This window comes from Filicampus tigris, chromosome 5 (genome assembly GCF_054856515.1).
Source record: "Filicampus tigris isolate MCC_2025a chromosome 5, RoL_Ftig_1.0, whole genome shotgun sequence".
NCBI classification, from domain to species: domain Eukaryota; kingdom Metazoa; phylum Chordata; class Actinopteri; order Syngnathiformes; family Syngnathidae; genus Filicampus; species Filicampus tigris.
This window is the reverse complement of record NC_141221.1, coordinates 14062047-14086165: the sequence shown is the minus strand read 5'-3', so window position 1 is coordinate 14086165 and position 24119 is coordinate 14062047. Positions and strand designations below refer to the sequence as shown.

Here is a 24119-nt window from a genome sequence, read left to right as displayed (position 1 = left end):
CTCTGCTGAGGGCGGTGCCATCGTGTAGTTGACATTAGACAAACCGATGGATCTAATTGGGTGCTGGGTCGATTTATTATACGTTTAATTACAGAATGTGCAAATGTCAAAGGGGGGGGGGTATAATAACTATTTTGTATCAATATTTCATTCACATTTACTTGATGAAAGCAAATTGTAAAACACGAAAATAATCCAACACAAAATGACGTCAAACAATCTCTATGATATCATATTTATTAAATTATGACTTCATAATATGTTCGCTACATTATTTAAAAAATCTAAACTCGTACGTTATTTTAAAGTATTCCAACAGACGTTTCGTTGTGGTACAATCAGACATCTGAAGATGGGTGGTCGTTTTTGTTAAGTATGGATACCCCCTTTTTTGTGTGCTTATTTTCCCGGTACTTTTCATCTGCGTGAAGGGACTCCTTGTTTGCACCACTCGGTGGCAACAGTTGAGCTCTTATGCACATTATATTCAATTCTATGCGAACACACACTTGAGTCCAAATAGTAATGAATTCTGTGAGAGTCTACTGTATTCTGTCAGGAGCTGGAGGACTGATATGAATCATTAATAAGGAACTTGCGGACAAACATTAGGGCCAGACAAACACAATATTAAAGAGTTGTCAATATCCAAAATAAGACACAAATGAGTGACAACAACATATCACATATTTTGACAAGACTATCAATCCTACGAATGAGTGTTTTGCTTAACATTATTTGTCTCAGAATTTCAGTCAATACAAACTCCCAACTGCTTTCTATTCTATACTAGCTCTGTGCGCGGTGACGTCGTTGCCATGGTAATGAAGGCTCAAACACACGTCATCAAGCTGCGTGGCTCACGTTAATCCTGCGCTCGACAATAACATTGAGGTAAAGGCAGTTCTCAGCGCAGTTTCACGCAATAAAAACGATATACGTTTATGAGTTATACTCATTGTATTGTTTGTGTCGTTTATCGAGAATCACGTTTGTCAAAATCCGGTCTGCGACGTCACAATTGCTAACGATCGACAGTTTTAAGATATGCTTCTTTCAACATTTCCGATTCCTTTTTGTTTTCATTCATTGGTTTACTTCCTTTAACAGCGCTGTAAAAATAACTCTCTGCGGAATGGCAATGGCAGCTGTCAATAGTGGAAATACATCGATTTGCAGGGATCTGTTTTAAATGTTGTAAATGTATACATGCTGACTTTATTAATGTACAGTACAGCTTTTCAATGTGCGAGGGGCCTTCATCAATATGCGGACCAATTCCTCCAGATCCATCGCTGTTTCCCCAGTACTACAAAAGACCTGCTTCAGGTTGGTCACACCCATACTGGAGGATGGATGGATGGAATGATAGATGGTTAGGCGGATAGATGGAAAAATTATGGCTGAATTAATGAATGTATGGGTGGATGTTTGAAATCATGGATGAAACAATGGATGGATGGATGGATGGATGGATGGATGGATGGATGGATGGATGGATGGATGGATGGATGGACAGACGAATGAACAGATGCCTGATAATGGAATGATGGATGCTAGAATGGATATGAATGGATAGATGCGTGAGTGAGACGATAGTTGAATGAATGATGGGTGGTTGGATGGATAATGAAAAAATTGGATGGATGAATGGATGGGTAGGTGTGTGGAACAATGAATGGATGGAATATTGGATGGATTGATGGGTGATGTGGTTATAACAAGGGATGTGTGGATGGATAACATCCTAAAAAGCCAAGCAAGATGTACTAGTGGTGATCACACTGAGGTTCTGGCTTGTGAATGTGAATGGTTATGTGTCTATATCTGCTCTGTGATTGGCTAGCAACTAATCAGGGGTGCACCTCACCTCTCGCCCTGACGTCTTTTGTCATCTTTTGGGCTGCATATTCTTCTAAACTGAAAATTGATTAATAGGCAGTTTGGTGGAACTCGCGATTGAGGATACTGATGGAACTTTCTTTTTCCAGCGCTGGGTCGTTTAGAGGGAAACAAACGGGGTACCCTGCTGTCGGGGCCTCTTGCTCCAGATCCTGTACTGCACCCTGACTGCTACAGTGGCCGCGCCTCTGCGCGTCGTCCACGCATCAGCACCAACGCCTCACACATTCTGGAGCGAGGGCAGAGAGGTGTCATGAGGGAGCTCCTGAAAGCAGATTGTTTCCCTACCACAGAGATAGCCAAACCCAGTAAGACAGCCTCTTTTCATATTTGGACTTTTGGTTTGATTGAGCCAGCTGTTGACCAATGTTTTGTCCCTCAGAAGAGCGAGAGTTTGACTTTCGCAAAGACAACATCCGGCGGCTTCGGGAAATCCAGAGACGTTGCAAAGAAGTGGACGCTGATAGGGCTCGTTCCACTCCAGTCAAAGCTCTGTGGACATCAACTAAATACCACAACATCCAATCCAAATTCATGGTAGACTTACAGGTGACGATTGCTTCTATTAAAAAGCTAGGACAGCATCACCAGTCTGTGACCATTCGGGCCAGTTGGTATTGGGAAGCAGAGATAGATTCTCCCTATCAACCGCTTCCACAACTTGAGAATCACTGCATATGCCGTAAACAATTGATTGTAGATCACTTTTCATCCTTGTTTTTTTTTTATGCAGGCTTCCAGTCCAGCTGTGAAACCACAGTGTCAAAACTTTCTAAAGGGTCACTCAAAAAATAAAGCGCCGCCAAGACCACACTCAACTTCTGCTGATGTGTCCTTGCGTCACTCTTGCACGCCTGAACAGGACAAGAATTTGCAAGTAAGAAAAGATAATAATTTAGATTACTGGAAAAGAAATGTGATTGACACAAAGCCATTCTGGTATGGACTCAAACACCTTTCGGAAGGGACAACTATTTAAAATAGTTTTTGGTCGTATAGTATACAGTCCGGTTGCATGGATTGCAACTCCTCCCACTTGACACTAGTCAGCCAATCAAATAGTTTGTTTAGAGGAGCGTTGCAAGTGGAGCAAGTGGGTGTGAGCGAGGTAGGCAAGCAGTGAGAAAGTAAGTTCAGGGTGGAGATAATGTTCAGCGGCTAAAATAAATTTGAAATCCTTTTATGTGAAACATTTTTGGAAATTATTAGTCTCATAGCACAACTGCCTAAGTTATTCAACTTAGTGGCCGTCATGGATGACTGAGAATCTACACAGACGTAACGCAAAAACTCAACTTTTTTTATTTTATTGACATTGTGATAGTAAGTTAAAAATGACTTGGCCAATTATTCTTTTAGGTATTTATCATGTAAGGCAGGAACTCAACAAAATTCTCAATTCACAGTGGACATTGACTTCTCCGTTGTTGTTTTTTTTGGTTTGTTTTTTGCGATTCGTGCCTGTAGCGCAGTGTGATTCATTGTGATTGATTGACCATTTGCAGGTGAAAGGCCAAAGCATAGATTTCATCAAGTATAATGCACGGGCAGCAGGAAAGACTATGCAGAGGTCCCAGTCGCTGACAAACCTGCGAGATAAACCTGTGCCCAGCGCTGTCAAGGGCCAGGTGCCTCAGTAGTGAGTCATGTTCTACAAGAATAATCAACCTAAAGTAGTCTTTTGTCACAAAATTTGACCGTTCCCCCCCCCCCCCCCACACAGCATCGAGGAGAGGAAAAAACAGTGGCGCAAAGAGGAGGAGGAGAGGAGGAACAAACTTAATCCACCTGTTCCTGCTGGTCACACCTTAATGGCTGACAGCGATAAACAGGAAACTCTGAAGACGCTCAAGGAGAGTAAGTTTTAATTATGTAAATTTAAGTGTGTTTTAATTAATTGAAATGTTTAAAGTGTGTGTGAAGGGTAGAAGAAATGTTTGTTTGTTTTGTTTTTTTAAAAAAAGTCTTTCATATCATCCCCTGCGATAAACTAGTTCACTAGTTGGTATTTGACTTTGAACGCTGTTTTTCTCTTCACAGGCCAGCGCACCCTGTTGACGGAGCTGCTGTTGCTTCCTCTCAAAGCAGACAATCTGAGTGTTCGCTTGCGCCGGGCTCATCTTGATAGAAGACTTTCTGAGATCGAGGAAGCCATCAAAATCTTTTCCAGGGATAAAGTTTATGTCAAGACAAATTCCTAACCCGTGAAGAGGACATGATGGGACATCCACCTGCTGAAATTTTCAAGAGTTGATTTTGACTTGGCTGTTAAATTATGCAACATTACACTGTATCATGTGACCTACAGTATAATTATAGTGTTTGAATAGTAATGTTTTTTTATACTAAAAAGTGGGAAATTATGCCAGCTACAGAATGACCAAAAAAATCCATATTGCTATTGGATTGTAGAGAAAAGTGCTGTCAATTTTTTTTTTAAATACTACCGGTACTTACTATATATATTTTTTATTTGTATAGACGGGTACTTTTTTAAAGCAATGATGTGATGGGCAAGTCTATCCTAAATGTTGAAGTACTAGACCTCATAGCGCAATATGAATATTGCAAACAATTGGAGTAAATATTGTTTAACCATTAGATTCAGCTGAAATGAATTAGTACAAACTAATTAAAATTTGAACAACACCGTTGATACAAACATCTTTCAAACATTTTTTTGTAAGTAAGTAACATTACCTATTTTATTTTCTAATATGAGCATATATGTTTCTTTGTTTAAATGCCGGTTTAAATGTGTACTCGTATGGTGGCTGAGCGAGCTAGCTGGCACTCATGATCACGAAAGGTACGGTAATAAAATGGGGGACGGGACAGGACAATTGTATTTATTTCCCCTTTATCTAAACGTTTTTTTTTCTACAATGAATTTGTATTATAATACGAATTGGTGTTTACTTTGTATCAAAAGGACAAAAATAATAAAGTGGGATTTCGAAGTTCTAACAGTTGTTCATTTATTTAATTTTTTTAAAGATTTTTTTTTTTACGATGTTAATCAAAATTTGATTTAAAAACTGAACCTTGTTTAGTAGTCTACGTATCACGTATGTTCCGCCTTCCCTACTTGTTCCCCCGCCCCCGAGTATTTCACTCATTGTCCATATTTGCGCTAGCTAGAAACTAGCGCTCTAAACAGACATTAAATTTCTTATACGCGAGTCTTAATTCGTTGGAATTACAACCGGGCGTTTGGAAATTTGACGACTCGGCCATGAGCAAGAGAAAAGCCCCACAAGAATCCTTAAACGAGGGGATAACAGACTTCCTTGTGGGTATGTGGAGTAGAAAAAGCTAACCATCGAACTATGCTAAAGCTAGCTACAGTGACATCTCTGTGTTTCCCCTCGTGAATAAAAACATTTGCATGCATTGAGCTAAATTGCAAAAGTTCAGGCGAGATTGACCTTTGGAAGCAGTGTTATGTATATATAGAGGCCAAAATTAGATAATAGAATCGAGACATGTCTAACTCGCTTGTCTGCAAGCTACTTGTGTCCATTTTATTGCTGGAGTTAAAGAGACAGTAAATGGCAATTGAATATCTTTCTCTTGTGTTTCTAGAGCTGGCCAACTACGAGAAGAACGTAAACAGGGCAATTCACAAGTACAATGCTTACAGGTAATTATAAGAATAAAGACAAAGACGTAAGAAGTAAATTGGTATCTTGGTCTGCATTATTGTCGACGCATCTAAATGTGGTCATTATCCAAGTCACTGTCTTTTCTTGTCACCATTATCACAACGAACCTCTCACTTGGTCATTATTCACGAATGAAGTTTTCATTTTTGTGGGTTGTATTTTATTTTTATATTTTTTTCTTCATCCTTTTTCGTTTTTAGGAAAGCAGCATCAACAATTGCCAAATACCCGCAAAAGATTAAGAATGGCGAAGAAGCCAAGAAACTGGTACGTGCACGCACGGAAAAGGGCGGTTGTGGTATTAATAGCAGCATTAGTGATGATGTTTCAAACTAATTCACTGCCTTCCATTTTAGAGCATTTTGACTTTTTCAAGACTCACAGGATGTTGTGTTCAATGATTTTATGCACCGGTGTATATACAGTATATCCTTTCACCAGAAAAACATAGCATCAACTAAGTGTTGAGCAAAGAGTGTGAATACTTAGGTACATCATGAGCTAAATTGTGTTCATTTTTAATACATTTGCAGGAATTAAAAAAAATCACATTTCGAATTACGGGATGTTGTGTGTAGAATTTTAAGGGCAGGGGTATACATTTATTTCATTTTGGGATGAGGCTGTAAACAACAAAATGTGGAAAAATTGAAACTCTGTGAATACTTAGCTGATGCACTGTAGCTGCAGCCGTACGTGATAGATATCTTATAATTCCTTTTTACAAGTGTATCTACAGTACTGTTTATCGTTGCTCTCCTGTGAAAAACACTTAATGTTCTTTTTTTTTTTTTTTAATTTATGTGAATGGGGTTTCTGCATTACAGGCATCATATTAACGTGAACATTTTTTAGAATTACAAAATTGGACATATGTGTTTTTCACAGGAAAGCGATGATATGTTCTGTTCTATGTAATGGCTGCATCATGAGTGACTGTCCTCTCCATTATAGTTTTCATATATCCACGAATGTTTTACAGGATGGCGTTGGAGCTAAAATAGCTGAAAAGATTGACGAGTACCTACAGACGGGAACCCTACGGAAACTGGAAAAGGTGAGCTCTTGGAAAGCACGTTTCATCCAGTGATGGCTCAATAAACACCACCGGCGTAAGTAACTACCTTTTATTTGTGTAACTCTTCAGATTCGAAACGACGACACCAGCTCTTCTATCAATTTTCTCACAAGAGTAACTGGAATTGGGTATGCGTCTAAAATGACTAATAAAAATACAAACAAGTTTATAGTCACAGTTTACCAAATAAAATGAGTGCTGATAAGCATTTCATTGCCTTGAGAAGAATTAGCTACCGGAGAACATGAATATTATTACTAACTGTTATTTGTGAAATGCTATCTACAGTATATATAATATACAGTATGATTGCTAGCTGGTACGGCTCAAGTGTTTCGCATTTGAATCTTTGCTCAGGCCTTTCTTCATTACAAAAATATGTATGTTAGGTTAAATGAAGACTCCAAATAGTTTGTAGGCGTGAGTGAGTGGTTGTTTGTCCTTTCTATTCCCTGCCATTGCCAAAGTCAGCTGGCATATACTCCAGTTCACCCACACTTCCTAAACGGAATGAAGGGTATGAAATAGTAACAAAATGTCTTTCCTTGGTGTCCAATTCAGCCCGGCTGCTGCCAGGAAGTTTTTTGAAGAAGGCGTGAAGAGTCTTGAAGGTTTGCTGCTCGATGTCACTATATATCCGATTCATATTTGATGTGTGTTCATTTTCTTTTGATTGTGTGTGCTCAGATTTGAAGAAGATAGAACACAAGCTGAACCATCATCAACAGATTGGCCTCAAGTGAGTTTGCTGAAATTGTAGCCCAATAGGCTTCAATCCAGAAGTCTCATGTTGATAAATGGATCATTTTCCCCCGTTCAGGTATTTTGAGGAGTTTGAGAAAAGGATTCCACGTGCTGAAATGGAAAAGATGGAGGTGATTTTTGTATAGAGCTGGTAAAAAAAAAAAAAAATACTTCAAAAAGATAGCGACAACAATGGATATCGTGCCTGCTACAACCATAAAGGGACCGAGATGACTAGACGATGCATTTAATTTTATTGCAAAAACGATCTGGAAGGTGGCGGCTAAGGGGGAACGTGGGTCAGTAGCTTCTTTTTACACATACGCCGCTGCCAAAACTAGTTTGCTTTGCAGCAGAAACGAGCCGCGTGGTGCATTCTCTCCTCCGTGTGGGAAACTGTATGTCATCGCAACATGTGACATAATGGACCGATCAGAGCAGCAACAATTCCTGATATGTGCGTGGCATGTGTTGCAGACCTGTCGCCAACAGCACAATGCGTCGGTCACGTGAATCAATGCGGCAGTCGTCGCTCTCGCCGTTGCGGGAGTAGAAAGAAGCCTAAAAAGAAGCCTTTTAGCGAGTAGGCTGAGATGAAATTTGGCCGCCTCGCGAGCACGTCACACGCATGAGGGTTGATTAGTGGGCTGGACTAAAATCCACTTCCGGCCATGCTTAGCCCAACCCTTTTTTAAAACGTGTTTGTTCTCAGGGGAAGAAAACAAATGATCTAAAACCGTGCTCTTGTGCAGACACTTATCCTTGGGGAGTTGACAAAGATTGACACTGAATACATCGGAACAATCTGCGGAAGTTACAGGAGAGGTAAGAACGTTGCTGTGGTTTTGTCACATGACTACACTGTTGAGTCTTTGCGGCGATTGAGCCCCTCACTTGAAATTCACAGGAGCGGCATCGAGCGGTGATATTGATATTTTGCTGACTCACCCAGAATTCACCTCTCAGACTGAGAAGCAAGTAAGCCCGTTGGCTAAATGTAAATACGTGTTGCCATGTACTTAATGCTAACCTTTTATTTAAAAAAAACAAAACAAAAAAAAACGCGTTCTTCAGCCAAAGCTCCTCCACGCTGTGGTGGAACATTTGGAGTCGATTGCCTTTGTGACCGACACCCTCTCCAAAGGGGACTCGAAGTTCATGGTGAGGCCCCTGCTTTGCTCCCCTTCACGTGTTCAGTGTGACTACTAATGCGGTTTAGCACCGTCAGTGCACATGATGAGAATTTGTCGGCTCTTGTTTTCCACAGGGAGTCTGCCAGCTGCAACAAGCAGATGAAGATGAGGAAGAGTACCTTCACAGGCGCATTGATATCAGGTGCTACATTGATTCATATTCCCCTCTGTGTATTTTTTTAATTTTAGACATTCTGTTCATGTAACACGGTCCTCTTCCCACTACCTCAAGGTTGATCCCCAAGGACCAGTATTACTGTGGCGTTCTGTATTTCACTGGGAGTGATATCTTCAATAAAAACATGAGAACTCACGCTTTGGAGAAGGGCTTCACGCTCAATGAGTACACCATACGACCACTTGGGGTCACTGGTGAGTATCATTTGCGCCACTGTGGGGGTTGCTTTCAAACCAATTGTTTGCTACAGTGGTTCTTAAAACTTCTTACACAGCATCCTAAAGAAAATAATCTGCAATGGACAGAATTGCTGTTTTTAAATCCAGCTGGTCAAATTTCTTCTTTGTCATCTTGCCTCTGAACATCAACACCAGGAAGGTCAAGCAAATGTTCTTTTTTTTTAAAACCGTGATCTACTTTTCAGTGGCCTAAAGTAAACCCTCGTCAAGACCGTGTGATCTCGATCTTGTGCCGTTTACCATTTAACCAACAATCGTTCCTCTTTGTGGCTTTGTTGTAGGTGTGGCAGGGGAGCCTCTGTTGGTGGATAGTGAAAAAGATGTCTTTGATTACATCCAGTACAAATACAAGGAGCCTAAAGATCGCAGTGAATAAAGACAAAAGAAGATTTCAATTTTTGAAAAAGTGGTATTGTGACACATCAACCAGCATGCATAGATGAAGTTTATTTAGTGGTGTTCTTTCCCTGGCAATCTACAGTACAGTGTGTTTTGTTTTTCTCTGCCATCAAGGTTTAGCAAAATATCTCGAACATGTGCAATGGTGCTTTAGAATTGTATTTAATAGCACATGCCAAGCCGGTAAAGTACTTCAACCCATGAATTCAACCCATGAGTCACTAGTCATCTTGATGTAGGCTGGCAATTGCTACCTGTCAGACTGGGTTGGGCAAATGTATTCTTTTTTTATTTTTTTTTTATCTGAAATTGTAAACTAAAATTATTGGTCTTGATGATTATTGGTTACAAAATGGTTATCCTAATTCACAGGGTACCTTGTGTGTGTGCCTGTGTGCGCGTGTGTTTAATTATTGGCTATTGTGTGTAAAACAATGATGGGTCATTTTATTTTAAGGGCAGTGATAGTTAATATTGGTATCTACCAGTACTGTAACCTACTGTGAGTGAAATGCTGCAGTATCATTTTGTTTTGAACACCATAAATGTGGATTCAGGAAAGTCTCGAAGGGCTACAAAATAAAGACTTTTCCAAAACCAAAAAAAAAAAAAACGGTCTTGCCTCTGCTTATTTTACACGAGTGGTAGGTACATACATATATTATTCTACATATCGCTGGCGTCGGGCCAAACCTTGTACCTCCGAAATTGTCACTTTTCAGGAGACCCCAAAAATGAAAATTTTGGTCACCATTAGCATAGAGAGCAAGTCATTTTCAACTCTAGGTTGGTCAATAATGTGTAAAAGTAACACCCGCGCGTGTGGACAGATATAGAATTTTTTTTAAATGTGAAATTCACCAAAATGTGATTTACAAGGTATTGGCCTGACGCCAGCGAACTGTATATTCTCCATATAGCCTACAGTGGTTACAAGTCACATTCACAACTCATGTTAAATGAGAGTCAGGACATAGAATGCCTTTGATTATCCCCAAATAAAGTTCAACTGTTCTCGTTTGGGTTCATCGGACTGTAACACATTTTCTACATGTGGGAGATTTCAAGAATGCTTTTGCAAGATGTAGCTGGGCTTGGGTGTTTTTCTTTGTACAAGAATAATACATTTAATATAATTGTAACTACCCCAAAGCCCAGACATTCTATAACAAGACGGGAGATTGTTGTTACATGTACTCAACAGCCAGACCAGTATATGCCAGAAATCTCCTTGAATGTTGCAGTCGGTCTCTGCAGTCTCACGGGCCAGTTTTCTTCTCATCTTTTAGTATGATCAGATAATGTATCATATCAGATTTTGTTGTTGTTTTCATTTGGTTGTACAAGATAGTAAGTTACATGCCACTGTTACTGATGGAAAAAGTTATGAAAAGATTTAGGGTTAGGTCTCATTTTCATTCCAGATGGACACCTGCGTGCTCAAAGCCAATTGTTTTTAAACGTCCGTGAGACTTGCTCTCAATATTTCAGAATAAATATCAATTATTGATAGACATTTTTTATCTACTATTAAATCAAGATAGTTAGATTTAAAAAAAAAAAATACCCCGTCATATAGTGTTTCGAAAATGTAAAATATTTTCTGTATTGTTGTCCCACGTGTTGAGATGGTACAACCCAAATTTGAAGTCAATTGGGTGAAATCTTGGACTAGGGGTCAAATGTATGACCCCTGTAAATGTGCACAAGTGGGCTAACGTTCCACAAGAGAATACTCATAACTCACTTCCTGTACATGATAGGGCATGGGTACCAAAGACTTTTTGTACGTCTGGGGGTGCTACACGTGCGTCCCAGTTTTCGTACTCGTAGGTCAAATTTAGCGGGGCAGGGCTTTGTTGAACCACGGGCAAAAAAATTGCGCCAAATTCCAAAGTAAATGGTGGACTTCCTGTAAAGTTTAGCACATGGCTATAAAAGACAATTTTGTAAGGCTTATGCTGTTATGTATACCACCAAATTTTCGCAGATCTAGGTAAAACGTACAACCCAGAATCCTTCGTTAAGAGAAAATTATGAAACGCAAAGTTTGATGCTCCGCCCCCGTCGTATAGTCTGTCGAAAACATAAAATATTTTTCCCTGTTGTTGTCCCAAGTGTTGAGATGGTACAACCCAAATTTGAAGTCAATCGGGTAAACCAGGGGGCAAATATATGACCCCTGCAAATTTGGACAAATGGGCCAAAATTGTACATTTAAATACTCATAACTCACTTCCTGTACATGTTCGGGCAAGGGGACCAAATAATTTTTGTAGGTCTGAGGATATTACATGTGCCTCCCAGTTTTCGTAGCCGTAGGTTAAACTTGCCGGGACTTTCCTTTGATGAAAACATCGAGGGGTTCTTAGGGGGGGGCGTCCGTTTTTTGAGTACTCGAGTATGGCGACTTCAAAATATCAAATTTTTCGCCAGGCCCGATAAGTGTGCAAAGTTTGGTGAGTTTTCGTTCACGTTTAGTCCCTCAAAAATGCGAGTCTTTACAGAGAAGAAGAAGAAGAATTTCTACGAAAATATTAGGGTCGTTGCAGCTTTCACTGCTCGGGCCCTAATAAGCCACGCTTTACTCTAACTAATATTCGGAAAGAAATTGTATTTTTAGTATTTGTATTCAATCGGTTGTCGTCCAACACTTGCTCACCGTTTCCCTGGCAACACTGGGCCGCAAGGCATGACGGTCTGAAATAAAATGCAAAGAAAAAGACCAGAGAGAGGACTTGCCTTCGGCCAATCATGGCGTCCGCTGCGCTGACATCAGCCAATCAGCACGACGTAGCCTCAGCGCCCTTGCGTTACACACCCACATTTTCTCCCGTGTGTACCACTTCACTTCGCATGAGTTGGACTTCACTGGACGGCCTCTCGGTGTAAACCTAATCAAGCACCAAAACAAGAGACTAGTAGGTGGATTTAAGAAAAATCAACGCGGTTATTTAGAAGAATTATGCATTTTAAGGCAGTGTGTTTTTTGTTGTTGTTTTTGTTATCAATTTTGTACAGGGATGAATGCACAGCTTGATGTCGCGGTACAATCAACAGCTCGCCCATTTTAGCATGTAGCTATGTGATGCTAGCAACTTTTACTTTAAATAGAGCTTCCTTAATTTAAATGTGCATATTCCAAAAGGTATGCTCGTGTTACCACCACGTGCTGCTTTGGTTGTCGTTGGTGCATTTGATGCATGAACGTCCCACCGGCGTCAACAAGGTCAGCTACGTCAACGGTTGTTTTGTTTTGGAGGAAACAAAAAATGTGAAATATCGCTCTTGCGTCTCCCTAGAAACAACTGAGCGCGCGCATCCACTCACACCGCCAATGGTGGAAGTTATGCAACGCAAGTGGAAATAGCACGTCCAAATATCCCCGTGCTTAGTACACTACTCTAGTCCTTATGTAACGACAAATTGGTCAGTGACATCAAAATGAAGTAATAAGTAAAATGTGTTGTTGTTGTCGTTGTCGTCGTTTCCCAGGGCGACCATGGGTGACAGGAAAGCGGTAATCAAGAATGCTGACATGTCCGAGGACATGCAGCAGGACGCCGTGGAGTGTGCCACCCAGGCCCTGGAGAAGTATAACATCGAGAAGGACATTGCTGCCTACATCAAGAAGGTACAGAAAAAAAAAAACTACAGCCAAGACACAATTTGGCTCAATTCCTGAACCACTCCCCCCACAAGAACCCTATTCTAACACATACAAACTGACAAATCGTCTGAAATAGGAATATTTGAGTACATGTCAAAATGAAAATTAAGTCTTGGCTTCAATTGATTGGCATAAACGTCACGTCCAAGGTAACGAAATGCAAATTGTATCTTACCAGTTGTACAATACAATTGTATTTATAAAGCGCATTTCGCTACTGCTGTAACAAAGCACTTTACAACAACAAAATAGCCACAATAAAACAAGTGAAAGCAATCACTTAACACAAAACACTATATACAGTAGACACCGGAAAACACCAGAAAACTGTCAGTCTCAGGTCGGATCAAAAGCCAAAGAATAGAAATGTGACTTCAAACAGGATTAAAAAATGGACAGAGAGGGGGCTTGCTTAACATTCAATGGAAGGTCATTCAGAAGGGAAAGACCAGCAACAGAGAAGGCTCGATCACCCTTGGCGGAGCGCATAGTCCTCAGCACCTCGAGCAGCGCCTGGTCCGCACACCTGAGGCTGCGGGAAGGTGCGTAGGAGTGGATGCGCTCTGAGAAGTACGCTAGGGAGAGGCCATTTAAAGACTTATAAACAAATAGAAGCATCTTAAAATTAACCCTAAAATGCACTGGGAGCCAGTGAAGGGAGGCCACAATCGGTGTTGTGTATCCATCTTCTGAGCTCCACTTAGGAGGCGAGCAGCAGCATTTTGGACCAAATGGAGATAAATAGTAGTCTAAGGTAAATAGCATTGTACAGTATTAAATGAGAGGTCTGCATGAGTCTGTTATGTTTAAGAACCAAATAAGCAGTCATCCAAATAAAAATTAAAAAAAGTAATTGATTTAATCTCATCTGATTTTTAGAGTAGCAGCGTACTGATAAATGATAACTTCTACTTGTTTTAATAGTGGAGTGAGAATTAGATATTAGGCTATAAAATGATGCAATTAATGTTAATATTACATAACATTATGTAATAATCCTTTTTATACTTTAATTGCAGCCAGCCTGACGCAAAGACAGACGTTAATAAGGGACGTCTATCAACTTTTGCCCTTTAAAGTCCCCAAATAGTGTCTTTGTTCCTATGCACCATAAGCCACAGGTTCTTTGTAAAAATGTAAAGTAGCCACACTCCTTACATGGCAATGTGCACCAATTTAGTCAAAAGATACGCAAGGCTAAACTACACGGGGTGGGCTTTGTGTTCTTCTCCATGACAGGAGTTTGACAAGAAATACAACCCAACCTGGCACTGCATCGTGGGAAGAAACTTTGGCAGCTATGTGACTCACGAGACCAAACATTTCATCTACTTCTACTTGGGCCAGGTGGCCATCCTGCTCTTCAAATCTGGTTAGGCGGAGCATCTCACTTTGTAAGAAATACACGCGCTGACACAATTACAACTGACACATTACTGACTCGACAAAGGCATCCATTCCAAGGTGTGGGCGGGACGCTGCCTTTTTTGTGCTTTCTACTTTTTTGTTTTGAGGATTAAATAATGTGGCCATCTAAAATCAAACATGTATTTATTTTTGTCTGTTATGAAAACATGTTAAGCGTTCTGCATTCAGTGCCTGTTCATTAGTGTGTACTTTTAAATTATCAGCTAATGATTTTAACATGTAAAATAAAAATGTCCATACCAAGTGGCTGTGTAAGATTGAACTTTTATTAACACGCTTAGAAAACCAGCTTGTGGGGAAACACGCCATTAGACAAGCAGAAGGTACCACGCAGGTATCCTTGGAGCTGGGGAACTTTCTTGATAAGTGGCAGGAGCTGAGAGTCCACAGCCTTCTGGTCTTCCTTTCGCTGCTCAGTCAGCTGGTACTTCTACACGCATGGGATGGGAAGGAGGAGGTGTAATTAGCAATCAGTCCACAAGTTGATGAGACAAACTAGACGCCAGCAGAGTTTATTTACCTCCTTCTCCGTGTCAAAGATCTCCCCCTCCTGGTGACGGGGTCTCCTCAGCTTCTTCTTCTTGAAGTAGACGTCATTGAGCATTTTGGGGATTTTCATCTCTGTGATGTCCACTTTGGTGGTCGTGGCAATGACAAATTTCTGATGAGCCCTACGCAAGGGGACTCTGTTCAAGGCGAGGGGGCCTAAAAAGAAAGGGGTTAGTATTTGTACCTGTATTTCAAAATTGATGCTACAAACAGACATACCGGTGACAAGCAGGAGACCGCTTGGGAGCTGCTTCAGGAAGACCACACGCTACAAGAAGCAAGAGAAGTCATTTAAAGATTTTTTTTTTCTTCTCAAAATAGCAACCTAACATTTCCTCACAGTTGCATTTCATCATAGTTTGGCGCCATTAAATGACATTGAGCAATTGTCTCATTTCTCTGAACATGGCCCCCTCTTAACTGAATCTGGTGGGAGGAGCAAACGTAACTTAATTCACCACTGTACCCATCGTTCTTCCATTTAAATGTTTTTCACTAAAAGGCAGAGATGCATTTTATGTGCAAAGGTTTACTGTAATGTCGACTATCACTATAGAGAGACTTAAATTCCAACTAAAATGTACAATTTCCATTTATGCCACCCTAATAACCAAAAGTGACGAAGCGCCGCCGTAAACCAAGAACCGGTGAGTATCCCCAACTCGTACCTTTCCACGGTGGCGCCCAGTGAGCAGGATGAGGACAGTGCCCGGCGTGATGGAGGCACGCAGCCGCCTCCTATGCTGGCAGAAAGGCTTCTTGCCGTGGCTCTTCAACTTGCGGGGGACGTCCTCAGTGGGGTAGTACCGGGGCTAAGCCAACATGGAAAAACAAATGTTATCCAATGTCACAAGCAGCAGAAAGGATCAGTGGAATCCAATAATATATAACTCATTTTGATGAACAGAGGCCATTTTAAAAGCAGGTCCCAGGATAACAACAGTTGAGAAGTAGTAATGTAGAGTACCAAGAACCTGTGTGTTGTACGTACCATCTTGCGCAACTTGACAACACGGGTGCCTCCATTCTTGTCACCGCCAACTGTCTTGACAACTGTGGCTCGGGGCCTCACTTTGAGCTTCTTCTCCACCTGATGGCATGACGAGTCAAATTAGCAATTAATTGAACATCTTTTAGCATTCAACACTGGCAGCGGTGCCCCTCACCTTTGTCTCTGTGATCTTGGTCTTCCTCTTGTACATAGCGCGGCGAGCGTACATAGCCGAGCGGGAGTAACGGCCGATGCCCCGGGCCAAAACCGGATTACGGCTCTTGTGCTCCTTCTTCGCGGGCTTTGCGTCTCCCTCTGCCATCTAGCACAGTAAAACATGCTTGTCATAAGTCAATATGCAGCACAGTCAACATATCATGCATGTCAGTGGAATACTAATGTCAAAAGCTGTTTAGATGCTGTTTTCATCTGCAAGGACAATTCTGATTCAGTAGATTTCACAATGAAAACATTGTGCATTAGGGTTAATACAACTTCTGGATTTATTTAAGTCAGCACTAATATGTTAAAAGTGTAGTCGATGTTGACTATTCCGTCACTGTTTTATGGTACTTATGTGCACAATTTGGCCAAACGGTTATACCCGTCCTCATCACAGACTCATCCATGTGCAATAGAATAATTCCTCATTCTTTCAGTTTGATAACGTGAGCCGAGAAATGGTGCGGCCAAAGCCGGCAACCAGAAATAGAACACTATTGAAATCAATTAAGGTGACAAGCAATCAATGAACTCTGGCTCCTCAAGCCAAAACCACGTTATGAGCAATTGGTCGACGTCAGTCTAAACGCCATTGTTAAAATAAAAAAGGAGACTAGTTTGTACAATGCTGTACATGGCAGGCATGCCGAATAACTAACATTGAACAAAGTGCCTCTCCAAGTTCATTACTGTAATTCTACAATAACGAAATGACAGCTTGCCCCATCCACGAAATTTCTCTACTAACCGCAAAGAAGCCACTTTAAATATCACAAGAGCTCTATTGGATTTATTCAAAAATGCGACACACATATTTGTAAAACCAAAGACCGAATTACATCAGCCATTGCCTACACGTTTCTGTTAGCCTTTTAGCCTACATATAGCTCTAGCCATAGCCGGCGGCCCTCTGGCTACCGATACATTAAGCTGTATATTCTCTTCATCGGGGCGTATGAACTAGTAATACCTACATGCGGCACACTCTCTAAGCGCATACATCCACATTGTCGTAATTTAAGAGCATAACATTGCTTCGTCAACGTCGATTAGGATGGATTTTATTCATAGACATCCACGAATGTGAGAAAGCCTTACCTTGGCTAAAAAGAAAAGAGCGACTTCCGGGGAAGTGACGCATTTAAGGACGCAGCGTGATGACGTAACCAAGCGTGTTCTGGTCGTTGTAGTTTCGAGGAAAAGTAGACTACAGTACAGGATATAATCGTGCCATCAGAGTTTTAATTTGTATTCCTAAATCAGATTTTTTTAAATATATATACATTCATAGTTATTATTTCAAAATGAATTATTGTAATGTTTTTTTAACATAGAATTACTATTAATTTATTCAATGTATTGCAAATTAATTTGTATTGATCTTTATATTTTCTGTCCTTTTACTTTATTTGTAACAACTCTCATGAATGAATTGTATTACTTAATATGTAAATTATTTAAAGTTTTGCCTGAAATCGGTTCAAACGTACTTATATATTTCAATGACAAATACTAAATTTATACATGTGAACTCTACGTGATTCAGCTGAGAATGTTATTTACAGAAGCTTTTTGTCAGTTTATCAGGTGATATACAAGTGCAGTACATGCAACTATGTATAGCATGCCAAGGCCCATACAAAGTAAAATAAATGGTAATTGAAATAAACAATTATGATCAGTTGAATTCAAATTCCTACAATTCTCAAACCCACATTATTTTTTAAGTAGAAACCTAGCATTCTCTAATACTTGAGTGCATGTAAAATGAAATGATATGAAATCTGTTGTTCATTTTTCAATTTATTTTCCCTTTTGTTATTAAGGTTACAAATAAACTTGACTTTCCTACGGCTTAGCCTCATTAGGGTAACGGGTGAGATGGAACCTTCCCCCGCTATGCTCCCGTGGTCAAGTCTAAAAAAAATGGATGGATGCACGGACATTTCACATTGTGACAAATGTAAATTAATACTTTTTTAAACCAGTTTATGATTTTACTTTGTTGAGCTTTTAAATCGAGATAAACCACCAAATGATTCTTCCAAAAATGTCATTTATTCAGCTCAAATAACACAGAAATATATCTGATCTGTGATGGAGTGATCAACATACAAGGCAAATTGTACACCACGCATACAGTACCATGTATGCATTTTAATGTACCTGAGGTAAAGTGACACAAATCACCCATTAGGTTGTAATACTAACAACGTTATGTCATTAACTTTGTAAAGTAAGGCAACACAGGACTGCAACATGTCATACAGTATTTTTTGTATCCTAATCTACTGGATGGTAGGCCTACGTCCCAGAAGAAACCAGCAATCAGTCCTTCAAACTTATGAATCAAAATGCAATGTGATGTGCATATAAGCAGCATTTGTATGAATGTGATCATATGACTGAACATTTATGGCATTCCTCTTCTTAGCGGTTCTGGAGCACACTCAGCACTTTTCAAGGATGATGGCGATTCCTTGGCCGCCTCCGATGCAAGCTGATCCGACGGCATACTTGCCGCCTCGTCGCCTGCCACCCAAAAACAAATAAATCATTCAAAGCCAGATGAAATAGCTCCTGTTGATTGAGCATATTGCCATGACCATGCTACCTGAGCTCATGAACCAGGTGAGCGGTGATGCGTGCCCCCGAAGCTCCTAGGGGATGTCCGATGGCAATAGCGCCGCCATTGACGTTGCTTTTTTCTGGATCCAGTCCGAGAGCCTTGGACACAGCCAAGTACTGAGGAGCAAAGGCCTCATTCACCTGTGTAAAACATCAACCACAATTCCTTGCTTGAATGGCTTGTGTGAGACCCTCCTTTTGTCAAGCAATAACAAGACCGCCATCATTGTTAGCTTGTGTTTTTCATTCGTCACTCAACAAAGCAAGAAAACTAACAACAAGCTAACCTTAGCGCCTCGCAAACAGACTCATTTTAGCGAGAAAAAAAATACTGTATGACATTCTTGAGACTTGGGGTAGTTTGACAAAAGTGTGGGAACATTAAAAGCCATATAAATAATGGATGAACAGACTTCAACTAACCTCCACCAAGTCCATGTCACTGAGTGAGAGTCCTGCTTTTTTGAGAGCTTCGGTGATGGCTGGAACTGGGCCTGCATAATCCAAATAACTTTATTGACTTCTTTGATGTCATTTCAAAACAATTCACTGTATTCTTCACATGAACACCACTCACCAATTCCCATGATACTCGGGTCGCAGCCCGACACATGGTAGGCCACAATTCTGGCCAATGGAGTGAGCTTGTGTTGACTGAGAGCATCCTCGCTGGCAATGACCACTGCGGCAGCGCCGTCTGACACACCCTAAGAAGCAGCAGATTTCGTGAAACTCAGCAAACGTCGCATATCATGCACAGGTATCAAGTATTTCATCTCAATAGACTATTTCCTAATGTTCGGAAACAACAACAGCTTCTGGTTGGGAGAAAAACGAGTGGCTACCGATGATCTGTACAGCAACAATGACAAAAACTTGACCTTGAGTTTACACCGCCAAATACTCCCTAATAGGTTTATCCATTCGTCCATCCATCCATCCATCCATCCTGCCACCCACCGACCCACCCATTATCCAAACCGCTTATCCTCACAAGTTTAGTTTAAAAAAACTATACAGTGCAACTATGGGTCGGGCTGCAGCTATTGAATATTTTGGTATTCGAATATCCTACTGAAAAACTATTAGAAATGCACAGCAGAAAATAACACATTTCACTAAATAACAAACGATCTTACAAACAGTTTTCATTTTTAATTGACATTTTTCCCCTCTAAATTTACACTGTGCATAGCAGGAAACGGTATTTTCTTCTTTAGAAATATAGTGAGATTTTGATCTGAGAGACAAAGTGACCTCAGAGGCAGAGTAGCGATTTTGCCATTAAAACAGCACATTTGAGTAAGCCTGGTTTGTTAAAAATTCCTAAGTAGGAACTGCATCTGTGTCAGGCTGTCAGCATCAAAGCGTAAAGAGTCGACGATTAAACTACCTCTGAAAAGTAGTCCAACGCCTTTTGCCACCATATTGGCCTATGGAGCACTCGCTCTGAGAACACTGAGAACAGGTGCCGCATTCTACAATGTCAGTGTAATTTATTAGTTTGATTTAGCGTCCTTAACTTGATTAGTGATTGAACATAATTTCAGGATGACGTGTTGTTGGTGGCAACAGTTTGTGATGGCAATTTAAAGTTAAATTGCGCTTCAACTTCCCCAGTCGGGAATACGAGTCAAGTTAGCCACCAGGGCAACACACACTGCCACGAACAACTTCAAAATAAAAGTGTACCAAACACGTTCTTATCACCACGTTGTTGGCGTATTACCGTCATGCTAGCTTGACAGACTTCCTGACCATGCACACCCAAAAAAATGGGTACCCAAGGCAGAAAATAAATGCTCAAGCATATTTTTTTTTTTATATAAATTGAGGTACTCAAATTACACGAGGACTCGTTTCACACCTGCGAGTGGATGAGGAAGATTAAATAAGTGGTCATTGTCAATACAGTGGTACCTTAACTTACGAGTCACATGATTTTTGTGTTTTTTTAGACAGGAGCCATCGCTTGGCAGACTTTTTTTTTTCTTTGACTTGCAAGCAAAAATATGCGGGATGACCGCTAGGTGGTGGCAGCAACACGTGTAAGTGCTGTATATTAAAAATGTCTATTTGGATGTTTCCACATGAAAATGGTCTGAAACATCACAATTTATACAGTCAAGGTGGTGGTGAGGACTCACAGAAGCATTAGCAGCAGTAACAGTGCCGCCCTTCTTGAAGACGGTGGGCAGTTTGGCCATCTGTTCCAGTGTGGTCTGAGGACGAGGGTGTTCATCTTGAGCCATGGACACTTTGCCTTTTTTTGCTTTCACATCAATGGGAGCGATTTCTGCATTGTAGTGGCCAGCTTCGTGAGCTGAGGAAAAGCAAAATATTTGAATATAAACAATGTACTTCACTACAAAGGAGTATTTGGGTTACGTGGAAAAGGATGAGCACAATTATGAGACAAAAAGTTGAGCAGTTACATAGTAGAACTACTCCAAAGTACTGCACATTCCACTCTTCTCGGTTTCGTATGATAAATCTTTGAACTTTTTTTGTACAAGATAAACATTATACGTGTGAAGTGGCAGCCAGCAACCTTCCCTGACCTGCTTTCCACCTTTGCTGCGTCTGGTACGCGTAGTTGTCGCAGTCCTCTCGTGTGATTTTGTACTTCTCTGCCAGGTTTTCTGCTGTGATGCCCATCGGGATTTTTACGTGGAGATCAGTCAACCCCGCCCACAATGTGTCCTCCAGCTGTCAATCAAGGCACAGGGAGGCTTTAAAAAGAAGAAGCGGTGTTGTTCTATGTGAAGTGTCATAAAAAGACAAATCCAACCTTGAGATCGAATCCAAACTTTGTACCGAATCGGATATTGCGCACGGCGTACGGAGCCTGGCTCATGCTCTCTGAACCACCACACAATACAACCTCAGAGTCCTTCACACAAATCTCCTGAAAACACACAATGACACAACAATGGTTTTTTTCCTAACTGGAGAACAAACTCATTCTGCATGCATGTGAAATAAATATTACAAAGTACATACATAATAGGCACCAAACGCTACACACCTTTACCGCATGTGTGTGCGAGAATCTGTTATGATGAAATGAAGGTTGACCTTTTTTCTGACCCAAGACTCAAAATTGACAAGACTCACCAACTGCTGATTCCTATTTCCTCACAAAATCCTAGCATTTGAACAGGGGTGTGTAGACTTTTCAAATGCACTCCATGTGACAGTACCATAGCGAATTCTTTTGATTACAGCTACATTTGCATCCCAACAAAATAGAATATCGTAAAACAAGTCAATCAATTCAGTAGGTCAAATCAAATAAAATGCATAATTTATTCCAAATCATTTTGGTTGTTACTTGTGCAATATTCACATTTTTGAGAGTAGTATACAAAAACACTGTTTAGTCATTTACTTCAGCCTAATGTGTGAGTTCTCTGGGTCGGTCTCACCTGAGCACCATTGATGATAGACTGGAAACCAGATCCACACAGCCTATTGACAGTGAGAGCCGGGACCGGGATGGGAACTCCGCACCTCAGACCAACATGGCGTGCGATGTAGGGAGCGTCTGCCGAGCTCTACAAGGAATTGAAACAAGAACAAAAACATATGCAACGCATACATATATGAAGGTGGTTCTCATGTGGAGCTGTTAAAACACCTGCATGACGTTCCCCATGATGACGCTGTCTATGAGCTCGGGCGCCACGCCCCCTGATGCCAGGGCTGCCTTTGCAGCGTGCTCGGCCAGGTCTGTGGCACTGTGCTCCTTCAGGACGCCGCCGTAGGTGCCGAATGGAGTACGCTTGGCTGCGACGATGAATACACCTGGGAAGCAAACAACAGTGATGGTTAGATTTCATCGGCCATTGCTTTTCACTCCTCAGAACAGTCGAGTAAAAAAGGATTTGAATATGGTCATGCTCTGTGATTGTCTGGCGACTAAGGGAGAATTTGAAAAAATACAGTAATCTAATTGAGATTTTTGTCCCGTCAAAACTGCAATTTAATATGGGATTATTTTTAAACACAAGAAATACATTAAACAATATCAGACCTATTATGTCAATGTTTTGGTCTCATAGGTTAGGCTTACACTAAAATAGTATGAACCGTGAACTAAAATATCTACTTCTATCTTACCAGACAGTTTGACTGGAAGAAATGTGACGTAAACATTAAACAAGACAGTAAATCACAAGTCAGATGAATGCAAACAAATATTTGCCTTCATCACCTCATGTTTCAAGAAACAATGATATGTAAACATGTGTCCTACACTTCTTAAAGCACTGATCATATTGACACACTGAAAATAAATCAAATATATATATATGCAGTCAATATAAAAACATAAAGCCTACCACCCAACCACCTGGTTAATTACCTTAAAATAAAACAATGTTTATTTTTTACAACACATAATAGCGAGAATACTGAAATGCAAGTATTGGTACATCCCCAGATTAATGTGTCCATTTCATTATAATATTCAGATTTTTCATATACTGTACTGTATCTGAGCATTCACAATAATTTTAAATTCTGTAAAAGCGGTGTGGAAGTATAATCTCAGTAACTAATATAGTTACTTTTGGGGAGAAGTACCTAGGGATATAGTCACTACTTACTTTTTTAAGGTGACATTGATGTTTAATAATCGCTGATGTGATTGGGAGGGGGTTGGGGGGTTGATTTTGTGTATCACAGCTTTGTAGCAATTGTATTCTTCAGCTTTCAACATTGCGAAATTGACCAAAGGCAACAGCATTTAATTTTCACAGATTCGTGGACAGCTCGCCACACAAAATGTCAAACGAAGCGATTGTCCAAAGTCAGACCCGCCGATCGGCATATTTGGCATCGATTTGATTTTTTTTTTAAGCATAATTACCTCTGAGCAGTGCCATAATGAAGAATGAACAGTCCAAACCAGTCGGATACAACCTCGGATGTTCCCCTTGAAAGATTCAATTTTATACTGTGTGCTCAGAAGCGCCACAACAGTGCGACCTTTCCCCTACAAAACCAGAGAACGTGCCTGTGACAGATGTATAAATAATAGACTGAACATAAGCGCCAGCGCGCTGCAGCTGCCGGCTAAGTGACGTGCCTACGTGGGTGACATCTTGGAAGTGGCAACGTTCCTTTCAAAGGCGTTGAAAATAAATACAAAAATAAATAAATATACTAATGCTATATGTTTAAACATACACCTATACGGACTTTAGCTTTGAATACTTTAAACTGCCAC

General features: G+C 40.6%; 5 protein-coding genes across 7 annotated transcripts; 3 read left to right on the top strand and 2 right to left on the bottom strand.

Moving 5' to 3' along the window:
* Positions 1-837: 837 nt before the first annotated feature.
* Positions 838-4869, top strand: enkd1 (enkurin domain containing 1). 3 transcript variants are annotated; one of them, XM_086031440.1, is made up of 8 exons: positions 838-894; positions 1233-1329; positions 1992-2210; positions 2285-2451; positions 2636-2779; positions 3408-3541; positions 3626-3759; positions 3943-4869. In XM_086031440.1, exons 2-8 carry the CDS (start codon positions 1245-1247, stop codon positions 4101-4103), a joined length of 1044 nt encoding a protein of 347 aa, XP_085887566.1. In that variant the 5' UTR covers positions 838-894; positions 1233-1244; the 3' UTR covers positions 4104-4869. The 3 variants fall into 3 exon arrangements, with proteins under 3 accessions (XP_085887566.1, XP_085887567.1, XP_085887568.1); XM_086031441.1 differs by having other exon boundaries at positions 843-894; positions 1238-1329; XM_086031442.1 differs by having other exon boundaries at positions 847-1329; positions 2288-2451.
* A 112-nt stretch (positions 4870-4981) lies between these two features.
* On the top strand, positions 4982-10004 carry polb (polymerase (DNA directed), beta). The gene is made up of 14 exons (XM_086031443.1): positions 4982-5198; positions 5488-5545; positions 5768-5834; positions 6550-6624; positions 6715-6773; positions 7207-7256; positions 7333-7384; positions 7466-7520; positions 8142-8214; positions 8297-8367; positions 8464-8550; positions 8657-8724; positions 8815-8954; positions 9281-10004. Exons 1-14 carry the CDS (start codon positions 5138-5140, stop codon positions 9373-9375), a joined length of 1011 nt encoding a protein of 336 aa, XP_085887569.1. The 5' UTR covers positions 4982-5137; the 3' UTR covers positions 9376-10004.
* A 2153-nt stretch (positions 10005-12157) lies between these two features.
* On the top strand, positions 12158-14739 carry dynll1 (dynein, light chain, LC8-type 1). The gene is made up of 3 exons (XM_086031078.1): positions 12158-12319; positions 12894-13032; positions 14308-14739. The coding sequence occupies exons 2-3, from the start codon at positions 12901-12903 to the stop codon at positions 14443-14445; spliced, it is 270 nt and encodes an 89-aa protein (XP_085887204.1). The 5' UTR covers positions 12158-12319; positions 12894-12900; the 3' UTR covers positions 14446-14739.
* Position 14740: 1 nt separating this feature from the next.
* Positions 14741-16388, bottom strand: rpl6 (ribosomal protein L6). Its single transcript, XM_086031077.1, has 6 exons — positions 16212-16388; positions 16037-16135; positions 15714-15857; positions 15265-15313; positions 15017-15201; positions 14741-14926 (listed from the first exon to the last, which is right to left on the bottom strand). The coding sequence occupies exons 1-6, from the start codon at positions 16356-16358 to the stop codon at positions 14774-14776; spliced, it is 777 nt and encodes a 258-aa protein (XP_085887203.1). The 5' UTR covers positions 16359-16388; the 3' UTR covers positions 14741-14773.
* A 1906-nt stretch (positions 16389-18294) lies between these two features.
* Positions 18295-23986, bottom strand: acaa2 (acetyl-CoA acyltransferase 2). The gene is made up of 10 exons (XM_086030393.1): positions 23760-23986; positions 22527-22693; positions 22315-22443; positions 21678-21794; positions 21448-21595; positions 21034-21209; positions 19464-19593; positions 19310-19380; positions 18873-19027; positions 18295-18790 (listed from the first exon to the last, which is right to left on the bottom strand). Exons 1-10 carry the CDS (start codon positions 23773-23775, stop codon positions 18709-18711), a joined length of 1191 nt encoding a protein of 396 aa, XP_085886519.1. The 5' UTR covers positions 23776-23986; the 3' UTR covers positions 18295-18708.
* Between the last annotated feature and the right edge of the window lie 133 nt (positions 23987-24119).

Bases quoted from the DNA above. Each gene is read 5' to 3' on its own strand.
- enkd1 (XM_086031440.1), top strand. From the start codon at position 1,245: ATGTGCGAGGGGCCTTCATCAATATGCGGACCAATTCCTCCAGATCCA. The intron at 2,780-3,407 runs GTAAGAAAAGAT...GACCATTTGCAG, and splicing joins AACAGGACAAGAATTTGCAA to GTGAAAGGCCAAAGCATAGA. The intron at 3,760-3,942 runs GTAAGTTTTAAT...TTCTCTTCACAG, and splicing joins TCTGAAGACGCTCAAGGAGA to GCCAGCGCACCCTGTTGACG.
- polb (XM_086031443.1), top strand. From the start codon at position 5,138: ATGAGCAAGAGAAAAGCCCCACAAGAATCCTTAAACGAGGGGATAACA. The intron at 5,199-5,487 runs GTATGTGGAGTA...TTGTGTTTCTAG, and splicing joins GATAACAGACTTCCTTGTGG to AGCTGGCCAACTACGAGAAG. The intron at 7,385-7,465 runs GTGAGTTTGCTG...TCCCCCGTTCAG, and splicing joins CATCAACAGATTGGCCTCAA to GTATTTTGAGGAGTTTGAGA.
- dynll1 (XM_086031078.1), top strand. From the start codon at position 12,901: ATGGGTGACAGGAAAGCGGTAATCAAGAATGCTGACATGTCCGAGGAC. The intron at 13,033-14,307 runs GTACAGAAAAAA...TCTCCATGACAG, and splicing joins TTGCTGCCTACATCAAGAAG to GAGTTTGACAAGAAATACAA.
- rpl6 (XM_086031077.1), bottom strand. From the start codon at position 16,358: ATGGCAGAGGGAGACGCAAAGCCCGCGAAGAAGGAGCACAAGAGCCGT. The intron at 16,136-16,211 runs GTGAGGGGCACC...TCATGCCATCAG, and splicing joins CCAAGATCACAGAGACAAAG to GTGGAGAAGAAGCTCAAAGT. The intron at 14,927-15,016 runs GTAAATAAACTC...CCATGCGTGTAG, and splicing joins TCTTTGACACGGAGAAGGAG to AAGTACCAGCTGACTGAGCA.
- acaa2 (XM_086030393.1), bottom strand. The intron at 22,444-22,526 runs GTGTTTTAACAG...AATTCCTTGTAG, and splicing joins TCATGGGGAACGTCATGCAG to AGCTCGGCAGACGCTCCCTA. The intron at 21,795-22,314 runs GTGAGACCGACC...GTGTGTTTTCAG, and splicing joins CTATCATCAATGGTGCTCAG to GAGATTTGTGTGAAGGACTC.